At 33.0% G+C, this 14,153-nt stretch overlaps 1 protein-coding gene across 2 annotated transcripts in view; it reads left to right on the top strand.

Moving 5' to 3' along the window:
• LOC111426130 (roundabout homolog 1-like) overlaps positions 1-14,134 on the top strand; it is an 89,659-nt gene extending 75,525 nt beyond the window's left edge. For both annotated transcript variants that reach the window (XM_023060505.2, XM_071196155.1), the window contains 3 exons: positions 655-933; positions 7,142-9,609; positions 12,706-14,134. In XM_023060505.2, the coding sequence (XP_022916273.1) occupies positions 655-933; positions 7,142-9,609; positions 12,706-13,056 (3,098 nt within the window). In that variant the 3' untranslated portion in view covers positions 13,057-14,134. The remainder of the gene's footprint in view (positions 1-654; positions 934-7,141; positions 9,610-12,705) is intronic.
• Positions 14,135-14,153: the final 19 nt, after the last annotated feature.

Raw genomic sequence — 14,153 nt, 5'->3', positions numbered from 1 at the left:
TGATGATCTTTAGGGCGCTGGGGGTTTACGATGGGTAAGGGGGCGAAACTTTGGACTCAGGTGGTTCCTGAAACGAAAGACGCACATGTGTTTCTTCGCACGGTTTCTCTTTGTGTGTGTTCTTTAAAAACCGAGGCGGAAAATTACGTTGTGGATCAAAAGAAAACTCAAGTATAATCGAAACAAAAAAAAGAAAAAACAAGAACCTAAATATTTCGATGTTTTAATGTTTGTCGTTTATGGAAAACAAACAACTCCAATAACCAACCCATTTACTCTTCCCTGGCAAAGAACCAAAGCCTCTCGCTTTTATAATCCAACGTAAACTCGGCGGGTTAATATTTCAATATCCGTAACGACCGGCCCTTATCCTAAACCCTCTTTGCTCCCCTCTTTTCCCCCAAATTCCCCGGTAAATGGCCCGTTATCCTCTTTGCGGTGCACAATAGTCCTGTCACAATAGGTCCTGGAATTCAACGTAAAAAAGCGGAGCGCTTAAATTGAAAATCCCGCCCGTAAATAAACAACAAACCGCCCCAACCGGGAGAATCCCAAAAAAATCCCTTCATATACCCCATTTCGCCTTTTGAAAAACTACTTTGGGATTTTTCCCACCGAAAAAATTATTTACTTAAAATTAAAATTTTATTTTAGTGCTTCGAGAAGACTTCCGGCTCGAACCGCAAAGTACGCGCGTTGTGGCCGGAAAGGATGTGGTGTTGGAGTGCGGCCCTCCCAGGGGAACCCCAGAACCTCAAATAACCTGGAGGAAGGATGGGCACACCATTGAAACCGATGGTCGATTTCGGATCGTCGACGGCTCGAATTTGGCAATAACCGATACGAAACCGAGTGATGATGGGAGATATCAATGTGTTGCTAGGAATACTGCTGGTGTTCGAGAAAGTGCAACTGCTTTATTGAAAGTTGATGGTAAATATATATGTTTTTATAATAATCGCAAAATATTTCAAATAAATCTCGTTTATAATACGATTTCTAAACGATATATTGTATTTTTATATACAGGGTGTATCTGAATGACATGCCCAAACTTCAGGGGGTGATTCTTTAGGCAATTTTAAGGGTACTTTGATATATAAACCATGGGCGACTTGGGCTCCCCTAAGGAGCTACACCCCTCCAAAAATGGCGGAAAATTTTGGTTTAATTTTTTTATGTTTAACTGGTAGTAGGTCACGTTTTCATCACCCTATTTGGACTTTCAACCTATCCTTCTAAACTACTAAACGTAACCACCCCTTTTAAATTTTTGCTAAAATTTTTTTATGCAGAGGGTAATTACATTAAAAAAAAATTACATAGGTAGATGAAAGTATCCTAAAACTTTTTTGTCTCTCTAAAATTTTTCCAAAAACGACTAATTTTTGAGAAAAAAGATAATAAAGCAAACACTGCCCGCTCAACAACGGGGTTGTCGATCAAAAGTTGGAATGAATTTTTAATGAAAAAATCTTAGTAGGCTTTGCAATCTTTGTCAGAAATATTTTTGACGTATAAATGTCAGTGGTTTTCTTACTATTATTATTGTTTTTCAAATTAATTTATGAATAAAGTTCTACAGCATTTACGCTCGTTCACTCGACGTTTCAAAATTTTAAATAAAACAATAATAATAGTAAGAAAACCACTGACATTTAAACGTCAAAAATATTTCTGACAAAGATTGCTAAGCCTGCTAAGATTTTTTCCAACTTTTGATTAACAACGCTACAGCTTAACAGTTAGTGTTTGCTTAATTAATTTTTTTCTCAGAAACTATTAACTTTTCGAAGAACATCAGAGAGGCAAAAAAGTTTTAGAATATTTTCGTCTATCTAAATAAAATATTTCCAATGTATTTATCATCGTCATAAAAAAGATCTAGACAAAAATTGAATTGGTTATGTTTAGTAACTTAGAAGGGAAGATTGAAAGTACAAATAGGCTCGAAACATGCCCTATTATAAGCTAAACATATTTCCCAAATTTCATTTTCTTGCTGTTAATGGTTTTCGGGAAAAATAAAATAAACCAAAATTTTTCGCCATTTTTGAAGGGGCCTAGATCCGCAGGGGAATCGAAATCGCTGATAGTTTATATAAGAAAGTACCCTTAAAATTACCTAAAGAATCACCCCCTGAAGTTTGGGCACGTCATTCAGATACACCCTGTATATAAAATGTATTTTTTTGAGGTTATCTTAATAATTATTGTTTGAATCAAAAAATTTTTCGAACAAATCTTATTTAGAAACGGGCCAGTAACAACTTTCATTAAAAAATTTTTTTCGAATAATCGAATTTATAAAGTCTTAAATTTCGCTGTGAACAGTACGATGAAAAAAATTTAATTTTATCAAAAATTGTTTCAGATAAAATTTATTTAGAATATGATTTATAATCGATTATTTTAATAAAAAAAATTGATATAGTTACTAGATATATACTGATATATACACATATATACAGGGTGTGTCATGTGTCTGGAATATAGCTAATAACTGCGCCATTTGTGGTTTTAAAGAAAAATGTTTCAAATAAAAAACTCTTTATTAACTGTGGCACATTTTTTGGCGATATTTGCTTGTTTGCATTGTTTTTTTTTCGTTGCTATGGCAACCAATATTGTTATTTTAAATCGGATGCATATATTTTTTTTGCATACTTTGATAGAGGATAAGTTCCTCTTTGCAATAAACATATCAAATCATATGATTGTATACGAAAAAAATCGAGAAAAATTGCGTTTTTTGAAAGTCTTTGAATCAGCTAATTACAATCAAAGTAGGCGCCGAAATAACACCGCTGACAGCTTTAAATGTCAAAAAAATTACAGTTTCAACAATCATTAATAAAGAAACTTGTATTTGAAACATTTTTCTTTAAAACCACAAATGGCGAAATTATTGGCTATATTCCAGACATTTGACACACCCTGTATAACATTTTTGTGAGGTTATCTTAATAATTATTGTTTGAATCAAAAAATTTGTCGAACAAATCTTAATTAGAATCGAGCCAGTAACAACTTTCATTAAAATATTTTTTTCGAATAGTTGAAATTATACATAAAATCTATAATTTCCCTGTGAATAGTACGATGAAAATTTAATTTTATCAAAAATTGTTTCAGATAAAATTTGTTTAGAATCTGATTTACAATCGATTATTTTAATAAAAAATTTTGATATGGTTACTAGATGGCTCTGTATACTAATATATATATACAGGTTGCCCATTATGTAACTCTCTATGTGGTTCGTTAGAACTTTTTTAAGTTCCAGTATTCGTACAGTTTTGAAATTTTGGTAGTATGGGTTGTTCAGTCGGAACTTTCGATCTAAAATATTTTCAAGATGGCTGCCACTTCCAGTCTACCGGAAGTAGACCATAACTTCGTTATTTTAAATGGAATGCTATAGTTTTTATTGCACCTTTTAATTGTACGTAAAAAAATATGTCGACTTTCATAAAGGTTATTGGTACCTAGCGTTTTTCGTTTTCGAGTTATTTTGGTTTTAAGCTTTTTTTGGCAAATTTCACCATGCTCTTTAAAACCCTATATCCCAGCCAACGTTCATTCAAAAAAGCTCTAAATTGCCACAATTACTCTTCAGATGCTCTCAAATAGGTTGTCATATATTGTATCAGAGTATCTTATACAGGGTGGTCAAAAATTGAATTATCGTTTCTCCATATTCAATGGGGAGAAAGTCGAAAATTTTAAATGGAACGCTCCATATTTTATTAGCTTATACGAAAGGGAATTTAATTCTCTACAATTTATCTATAAACATTCCTATACCTATTTATTGTAGTTTCTCTCATATTCTTAAATTTATCAAAATATGCAGGAAATTTTATCATCATTATTTACCATGATGTTCAATGACTTACACCCGTCGTCAAATGTAACTAATGACAACAATAATACAAACATGGACCAAAAATTGTCAAAATTTCATAGCTTTCTAATAAAAAAACCTGCATTTCGTGCATGTTTTAATAAATTTCGCAATATGAGGCAAACTACAATAAATAGATATGGGAATGTTTATAGGTAATTTGTAGCGAATTAAATTCTCTTTCTGATAGACTAAAAAAATATGGGGCGTTCCATTTAAAATTTTCGACTTTCTCGACATTGAATATGGAGAAACAGTAATTCAATTTTTGACCACCCTGTATAAGATACTCTGATACAACAAATGACAATCTATTTGACAACATCTGAAGAGTAATCTGAGAAGTAAAGAAACGTAAAATCTTTGTACCCTTACATCAGAACATTTTTGAAAAAAATAATCAAATTTTAATTAATAAAAACAAATTTTATTAATAAAAATTAATCAATAACATTAATCTAGATATCCGAGATCGTCAATTACCTCGAATTATTACCGTAAATTAAATTTACGTACAAAATAAAACAAATACGAAAAATTAGCGTAAATCTTCAATAATTAGAGGTACTTCGAGGTACTTGACGATCTCGAATATCTAGATTAATGTTATTAGTTAAATTTTCTTAATAAACAATTATTAAATTTTTTTGAAAAGTTTTCTTATATAAAGGTACTAAAATTTTACGTCATCGTAAAGAGAAAAAAAATCTATCAAATGAACCTAACGAAAAGGTACGTTGCCATTTAAAAAACTTCAAGTGTTATTCGTTGCTCAGTTGTTTTCTGAAATAAAAACAATTGAATGCTGTCTTATTGTGGCAAATAAAATATTAAACAACTTTTGTATAAAATGTTTTTTTATAAAGTTGATACCTACCAAGATATATACTATTTCCATACATAATGGGCACCCTGTATATAAAATTTTATTGAGGTTATCTTAATAATTATTGTTTGAATCAAAAAAATTTTCAAACAAATCTTATTTACTTTTATATATTTACTTATATATATATACTGATATATACACATATATACAGGGTGTGTCAAATGTCTGGAATATAGCCAATAACTTCGCCATTTGTGGTTTTAAAGAAAAATGTTTCAAACAAATCTTATTTACAATCGAGCCAGTAACAACTTTCATTAAAACATTTTTTCCGAATAATCGAAATTATAGAATCTTAAATTTCCCTGTGAATAGTACGATGAAAAAAATTTAATTTGATCAAAAATTGTTTCAGATAAAATTTGTTTAGAATATGATTTATAATCGATTATTTAAATAAAAAAATTTGATATAGTTACTAGATAGCGCTGTATACTGATATATACACATATATACAGGCTGTGTCAAATGTCTGGAATATAGCCAATAATTTCGCCATTTGTGGTTTTAAAGAAAAATGTTTCAAACAAATCTTATTTACAATCGAGCCAGTAACAACTTTCATTAAAACATTTTTTCCGAATAATCGAAATTATAAAATCTTATATTTCCCTGTGAACAGTACGATGAAAAAAATTTAATTTTATCAAAAATTGTTTCAGATAAAATTTGTTTAGAATATGATTTATAATCGATTATTTAAATAAAAAAATTTGATATAGTTACTAGATAGCGCTGTATACTGATATATACACATATATACAGGCTGTGTCAAATGTCTGGAATATAGCCAATAACTTCGCCATTTGTGGTTTTAAAGAAAAATGTTTCAAACAAATCTTATTTACAATCGAGCCAGTAACAACTTTCATTAAAACATTTTTTTCGAATAATCGAAATTATAAAATCTTATATTTCCCTGTGAACAGTACGATGAAAAAAATTTAATTTGATCAAAAATTGTTTCAGATAAAATTTGTTTAGAATATGATTTATAATCGATTATTTAAATAAAAAAATTTGATATAGTTACTAGATAGCGCTGTATACTGATATATACACATATATACAGGCTGTGTCAAATGTCTGGAATATAGCCAATAACTTCGCCATTTGTGGTTTTAAAGAAAAATGTTTCAAACAAATCTTATTTACAATCGAGCCAGTAACAACTTTCATTAAAACATTTTTTTCGAATAATCGGAATTATAAAATCTTATATTTCCCTGTGAACAGTACGATGAAAAAAATTTAATTTTATCAAAAATTGTTTCAGATAAAATTTGTGTAGAATATGATTTATAATCGATTATTTAAATAAAAAAATTTGATATAGTTACTAGATAGCGCTGTATACTGATATATACACATATATACAGGGTGTGTCAAATGTCTGGAATATAGCCAATAACGTCGCCATTTGTGGTTTTAAAGAAAAATGTTTCAAACAAATCTTATTTACAATCGAGCCAGTAACAACTTTCATTAAAACATTTTTTTCGAATAATCGAAATTATAAAATCTTATATTTCCCTGTGAACAGTAAGATGAAAAAAATTTAATTTTATCAAAAATTGTTTCAGATAAAATTTGTGTAGAATATGATTTATAATCGATTATTTAAATAAAAAAATTTGATATAGCTACTAGATAGCGCTGTATACTGATATATACACATATATACAGGCTGTGTCAAATGTCTGGAATATAGCCAATAACTTCGCCATTTGTGGTTTTAAAGAAAAATGTTTCAAACAAATCTTATTTACAATCGAGCCAGTAACAACTTTCATTAAAACATTTTTTTCGAATAATCGAAATTATAGAATCTTAAATTTCCTTGTGAATAGTACGATGAAAAAAATTTAATTTTATCAAAAATTGTTTCAGATAAAATTTGTTTAGAATATGATTTATAATCGATTATTTAAATAAAAAAATTTGATATAGTTACTAGATAGCGCTGTATACTGATATATACACATATATACAGGCTGTGTCAAATGTCTGGAATATAGCCAATAACTTCGCCATTTGTGGTTTTAAAGAAAAATGTTTCAAACAAATCTTATTTACAATCGAGCCAGTAACAACTTTCATTAAAACATTTTTTCCGATTAATCGAAATTATAAAATCTTATATTTCCCTGTGAATAGTACGATGAAAATTCAATTTTATCAAAAATCATTTTAGATAAAATTTGTTTAAAATACCATTCCAAAACAAGTTTCAAATGAAGATGTAATATAACTAACTCACAGAAGCGTTTGCTTGAATTACCCCTTGTTGTCTTTAATCTCGGAAATAATAGTTAAAATTAAATTTATTTTTTTTTAATTTTCAGTAAAACCATTTATGATTCGTCCACCTCAAAACATAACCGCTTTGGTTGGTTCAACCGTTGAATTTTCTTGCAACGTCGGCGGAGATCCATTCCCTGAAGTGTCTTGGTGGCGCAACGCAACTGGAGGATCAATGCCGTTAGGAAGAGTCCGCGTTTTAGAAGATCGAACTTTACGATTAGAAAATGTCGTATTAAAAGACGAAGGAAAATACACTTGTGATGTTAGCAACCCTGCCGGGTCTTTAACCGCAACCGGAAACTTAATCGTTCACGCTCCGCCCACCTTCACAACAAGACCTTTAGCCCAAACGATAGAAGTAGGACAAGAAGTGATGTTTCATTGCCACGCGAACGGGAATCCATCACCGTTTATTTTTTGGTCGTTCGAAAGCGATCGGAATTTGATTTTCCCCGGCACATCTTTCGGTAATTTCGAAGCTTACAGCTCAGGAAATAGTGCTACTTTAACATTGAAGAATGCTCAAATACAAAATTCGGGTACCGTTATTATCTGTTCGGCGATTAATTGGGCGGGGGCCGTTTCTTCGCGCACAAGACTGACCGTAACCTCAAAAGAAGATCGACCCCCGCCCGTCATCATCAGAGGACCTGTTAACCAAACGTTACCGTTTAACTCAATGGCTGTGTTACATTGCGAAGCAATCGGAACCCCAACCCCGGTGATATCATGGTATAAAGAAGAAGTTGGGATTTTACAATCAGAAAAGATCAACACGACTTTATCGGGAATCTTAATGATTCAACATTTAGAAAAAACCGATTCCGGGAAATACACTTGCGTTGCCTCATCCCGTGGGGGAAAAGCAACTTGGTCGGGGTTCTTGAGGGTTGAAAACCCAAAAAATCCCAATATCAATTTCTTTAAAGCGCCGGAATTTGTTATGTTACCAGGTCCTCCAAGTCGACCTCACGCTTTAAATCAAAGCGAAGGGAGCGTTACGATTACGTGGGGACAAAACAACAAGATTGGGTCATCTTCATTACTTGGTTATCAAGTCGAGTTATTCGGGAGAGAAGAAGGTGTGATCCCAACTTGGACTATCGTTGCAAGAAGAGTTTCGGGTCCTTATTTCACCCAGCATTTATTAACATCGGGGATTCCTTATACTTTTTTGATCCGAGCTGAGAATTCGCATGGTTTAGGACCACCCTCGTTGTTGTCGGAGCCAATTTTTGTGGGGCAAGATACAACGCAAAATTGGGGTAACCCAGAAGTCACTGAAATCAGTGAGGCGCGAGCTAGTTTGATATCTTCATCGATCGCGAAATTAAACGAAGCTCTCCCAGTTTTATCAACAGCTGTAAAATTAGTTTGGACGATTTCAGATTCGAAATACCTTGAGGGGTTATATATTTATTATGTTTCTTTGGATGTTAACCCGAATAAATATAACATGTTGACGATTCTTTTGGATAAAGGGAGTACTTCGGGGTTTACGGTGAATAACTTGGAGAAATGGGCCAAGTACCAATTCTTTTTGGTGCCTTTTTACAAAAACGTTGAGGGGCAACCTTCGAATTCGCGAACTGTGAAGACTTTGGAGGATGTGCCGAGTAAATCCCCGAGTAATATGGAGGCTATGTTGGTTAATTCAACTTCGGTTTATTTGAAGTGGTTAATTCCGAGCGATGAAAGCATCAACGGGGAATTACAAGGATTTAAAGTCGAAATTAAGCCGAATATAACTAACTCTAAAAGTGAGGTTATCACAACCGATCGCGAACCAACCCTTTTATTATCAAATTTACTTTCGGGGTTATTATACACCGTAAAAGTCGCTGCTTTCACTCGAGTTGGGGTTGGTCCATTCAGCACCCCGGCTTTATTAAAGCTGGATCAACCATCAAGCGACCAACATCAACGCCCGATTGGGGCCAACATCGAAGAGGTTGAGTTTTTAACCGAAACTTGGTTCATGGCGTTATTAATAAGCATGGTGACTGTTATGATAATTTTATTTGGGGCTATGTTGATCGTTAGGAGGAGGCAGTTGTTATCGAAGAAAAATTTGCCATCTCGCTCAAACGGGGCGGTTTTAACCACGCCGATGAGCAAGCAAGATCCACCTTTATGGCTGGATAAAGACGCGATTCCCGATTTTTCGAGCACTCTCCCCGATTATGGGAAACTCCCGCAACAAGATTACAGCAATTTAGCCCCGAAAAAGGATAATAATAGTTATAACATTAATTTACACACAAATCCGTTGCATCAAAAGGAATATTTGCGGCCGGATCGCCTCGAATATATCGACAATAAAAATTATTCCGTTTTAAAAAACGAGTATGGGAGGAAAGCGCAAATACAGGACTACGCAAGTCCAAATATCGATAAATCATTAGCTGATTACGCGGAAGTCGATCAAAATGTTATTCAGTGTAATGGAGCTGTTTCTCCTGCGCCTTATGCAACAACAACTTTAGTTAAGCGAATGGGAAATTCCATGGTGATTATTTAATTAAATATATTAGTACCATTTATGCCATATCGATACAATACTGAATAGCAGATATTGGAATTTAGATTTTGGTCGAGAGAGGTCGCTTGCGGCCGAGGCATTAGAGTATGAGTTGTCCAATATTGCAAAATTGTAGCGCTTCGCCCGCAAGCGACCTCGGCTTATTACATAAAGGCATACACTTCATTCATAGTTAAGCCGAGGTCGCTTGCGGCCGAGGCATTAGAGTATGTGTTGACCAATATTGTATAAATTGTAGCGCCTCGCCCGCAAGCGACCTCGGCTTATTACACAAAACATACATTATTCATACATAGTTAAGCCGAGGTCGCTTGCGGCCGAGGCATTAGAGTGTATGTTGTCCAATATTGGATATATTGTAGCGCCTCGCCCGCAAGCGACCTCGGCTTATTACACAAATACATACACTATTCATACATAGTTAAGCCGAGGTCGCTTGCGGCCGAGGCATTAGAGTGTATGTTGTCCAATATTGGATAAATTGTAGCGCCTCGCCGGCAAGCGACCTCGGCTTATTACATAAAGGCATACACTTCATTCATAGTTAAGCCGAGGTCGCTTGCGGCCGAGGCATTAGAGTATGTGTTGACCAATATTGTATAAATTGTAGCGCCTCGCCCGCAAGCGACTTCGGCTTATTACACAAAACATACATTATTCATACATAGTTAAGCCGAGGTCGCTTGCGGCCGAGGCATTAGAGTGTATGTTGTCCAATATTGGATAAATTGTAGCGCCTCGTCGGCAAGCGACCTCGGCTTATTACACAAAGACATACACTATTCATACATAGTTAAGCCGAGGTCGCTTGCGGTCGAGGCATTAGAGTGTATGTTGTTCAATGTTGGATAAATTGTAGCGTCTCGTCCGCAAGCAACCTCGGCTTATTACACAAAACATACATTATTCATACATAGTTAAGCCGAGGTCACTTGCGGCCGAGGCATTAGAGTGTATGTTGTTCAATGTTGGATAAATTGTAGCGTCTCGTCCGCAAGCAACCTCGGCTTATTACACAAAACATACATTATTCATACATAGTTAAGCCGAGGTCACTTGCGGCCGAGGCATTAGAGTGTATGTTGTCCAATATTGGATAAATTGTAGCGCCTCGCCCGCAAGCGACCTCGGCTTATTACACAAAACATAAACTATTCATACATAGTTAAGCCGAGGTCGCTTGCGGCCGAGGCATTAGAGTGTATGTTGTCCAATATTGGATAAATTGTAGCGCCTCGTCCGCAAGCGACCTCGGCTTATTATACCAAGACACTATTCATCCATAGTTAAGCCGAGGCATTAGAGTATAATATACAGGGTGAGCTATTAGTATCCCGGCGGACGATAGTTGCTAAACCGTTTAAGAAAGAAAAAAATATTTTATACAAAAGTTGTTTGACTCACTTTCTATTATGTAAAATTATTTTCACTTATACAGGGTATTCCATTTAGACGTAACGGAGAGAATGTAGATTTTTTTTAAATGGAACATCCTGTATATTTTATCTTATTCTGAATAGAATTAAATTAGTTTATACTACGTATATGTTACTAACTCATAGCGTTCATAGTTCCTGAGATATTCAATTGTTTTTCCAAAATGTGTCTATTGCAGGATCTTTTTAAAAACGACGTAAAAACAACATTTTTTTCAATTTTGCCTTGAAACTGTGTCAGATTATAGTCAATACCAGTAGGTAAATGATAGTATCCAAAGATATTAGATACGCTATACAGCGTGTTCATAAAGCTTAGTTACTTTTGACGTTTTTCAAATGGCTTTTTCATACTTTTTTTAAATGGAACAGCCTGTATATTGTGTGCTGGTTGAATTGCCCATCAAGTTACCTTTAATTAATAATAAGTATGTCATATATCTAACTTTAGTAGTTTTGCTGATATTTAGAATTTAAAGAATAATGTATTATATTCTGTCAGTTTTTTATTTTTATCAGTTTTTTTTGTCTTCCTTTTATTATTTGATTAATATTTTATAATGTAAAATAATTTTGCTGCTTATGAGATTTAAAAATATGTAAGTAATTAAATATACAATTGTTGAGCCATAAAATTTACGACTTTAGAGAAAATAAAATGTACATGTTAAGAGAAAATGGGCGGCATTTTCAACAACTTCTAAATATTAATTAAATTAATACCTATTTGTTGAGCAAAGTTTAGTAATTGTACATAGTTTGTTGCTGCATTTCCTTCAAATAATTTAGTAATGAAAAAAGGGATTTATTGTTCTGCCATTTAATTGTATTATTAAAGTTTTTTTTAATTGTATTTTAATATAATATTACGGATTTACAAATGACAAAGTTAGACATAAGTAGACATTAATTAGACATTATTATCATTAATTAAAGAGCACTTGATGAGCAATTCAACTAGCACACAATATACAGGCTGTTCCATTTAAAAAACTTAAGAAAAAGCCATTTGAAAAACATCAAAAGTAACTAAGCTTTATAAACAGCCTGTATATTGTACCTAATATCTTTGGATACTATCATCTACCTACTGGCATTGACTATTGTCTGACGTAGTTTAAAATCAAAATCAGAAAAAATGTCGTTTTTACATCGTATTTAAAAAGATCCTGTAATGGGCACATTTTGGAAGAACAATTGAATATCTCAGGAACTATGAGCCGCCTCCGTTACGCTTAAATGGAACATCCTGTATAAGGAAAATAATTTTACGTAATAGAAAGTGACGAGTCAAACAAGTTTTGTATAAAATATTTTTTTGTTTTTCAAACGATTTAGTAACTATCGACCGCCGGGATAGTAATAGCTCACCCTGTATGTTGTCCAATATTGTATAAATTGTAGCGCCTCGCCCACAAGCGACCTCGGCTTATTACACAAAGACACTATTCATCCATACTTAAACCGAGGCCAATATATACTGTTTAATATTGTATCAAGATGTCATTAATTGAACTGCCTCGGCCGCAAGCGACCTCGGCTTTATAAGTTAAGCCGAGGTCGCTTTCAGTGGAGATATTGCAGTATATATTTAATTAAATTATGATTAAATTTTTTTTATTTTTAGGTTTGGATCCCACCAGTTGCCCCAAACGCGGATGAACCAATTTATCCATCATCAAACGGAGGTTATTATAACAGAAAGGTGTACTCTGATTCGTATTTCGCGCCAACTCACACTTTAAAACGGAAGAAAGAGCGAAAAGAAACGATTATTAACCAGAATAATCATTCCAATCCATTAATTAATAACACAAATAATTCCTCACCCGATCCGTCGAATTCAAATTCGGTTTATGCTCGAGTTGGGCCTCCCGGTTTATCATGGAACGGGGCCCCTCCTCACTTGAGTAGTTTTAATCCTCATAAGCAGGTGTATCATCCATCGACGAGGAGCGAACCGGGAAACATGCTGTGAATTTGTACAAAAATCACTTTTTCTACACCATTGTATATTTCCCTTCTTTGTTTTAACTCTTTAAGACACACTTAATTCGTTTTAAATTTGCGTTAAAGAGTTAATGATAAGAAAATAATTAAAAAAAAACTCGGCGCCTTCATCGTGATGAAAAAATATAAATAATTATAACAAAAAAAATAATGAAAATGATTAAAAAATAAACTCCTGTACTAGTCATTTATATATAATTATTATTATTTTGCTGGAGTTATTCGAATTCCTTTTTGTTGCGTTTTGTGCCAGTTGTTAAGGATTGAGTCATACTTGAGTCGTCGTGATAACGTTTATCCTTGAAGAAATAGGGGAATTATTTTTAACTTGAAAACAAGAATAGCTAAGCAAAAAGGTTTTAAAGAAAACTTCCAACAATGTTAACCGTTCAAATTCCTAGATTTGATAACAAAACTATAATATATATATAAAAAGGAACGAAACGATAATAATAACTGCCACAAAAAGTAATGAAATAAAAAAAATCATTTGTAAAATATTAGAAAACTAATTAATTGTAAAAGAAATCGTCCATTATGCTAACCTGTATCCTATAAACAATAAATAAATTAGCGTAGTGTTTGTATAAAGTGTCATTAAAAAAATTGAAAATGCATCCCGCTGTATAAATATTAAAAACGATTATAAGAAACATATCACATCAATTTTTTGTTAATAATCGAGTTGCGATTACGCGTCAAAAAAGTATTACTAATTAAGGACGTAAATAAATCTTTTTGTCTTCCGTTTCGTCAGAAAAACATTTTTTTGTTGCCTTTTCGATCAATATTTTCGTTGTCGAATTGAAATTGAATCTTCCTCCTCCTCTTCCGAGATAAATGTCATCTTCGTATATTTTTGTACACAGCCAGCGCAAAAATTGACATCGTTAAACGCGATAATAATGCCGAAGATAAATAATTAAGTTAAGAAAAAAAAATTGATAAGGATTAAACGAGAAATACTGAGTACTGTAATGATATTGTATCTATACTTTAATTAAGTAAAAGAAAGTATAAGTTACCAAATAAATTATTGTAATATATTTTTTGATTTTTATTTTA

This window comes from Onthophagus taurus, chromosome 5, assembly GCF_036711975.1.
Source record: "Onthophagus taurus isolate NC chromosome 5, IU_Otau_3.0, whole genome shotgun sequence".
NCBI lineage: Eukaryota > Metazoa > Arthropoda > Insecta > Coleoptera > Scarabaeidae > Onthophagus > Onthophagus taurus.
The sequence above is the reverse complement of the archived record's forward strand: the minus strand, read 5'-3'. Positions and strand labels throughout refer to the sequence as shown.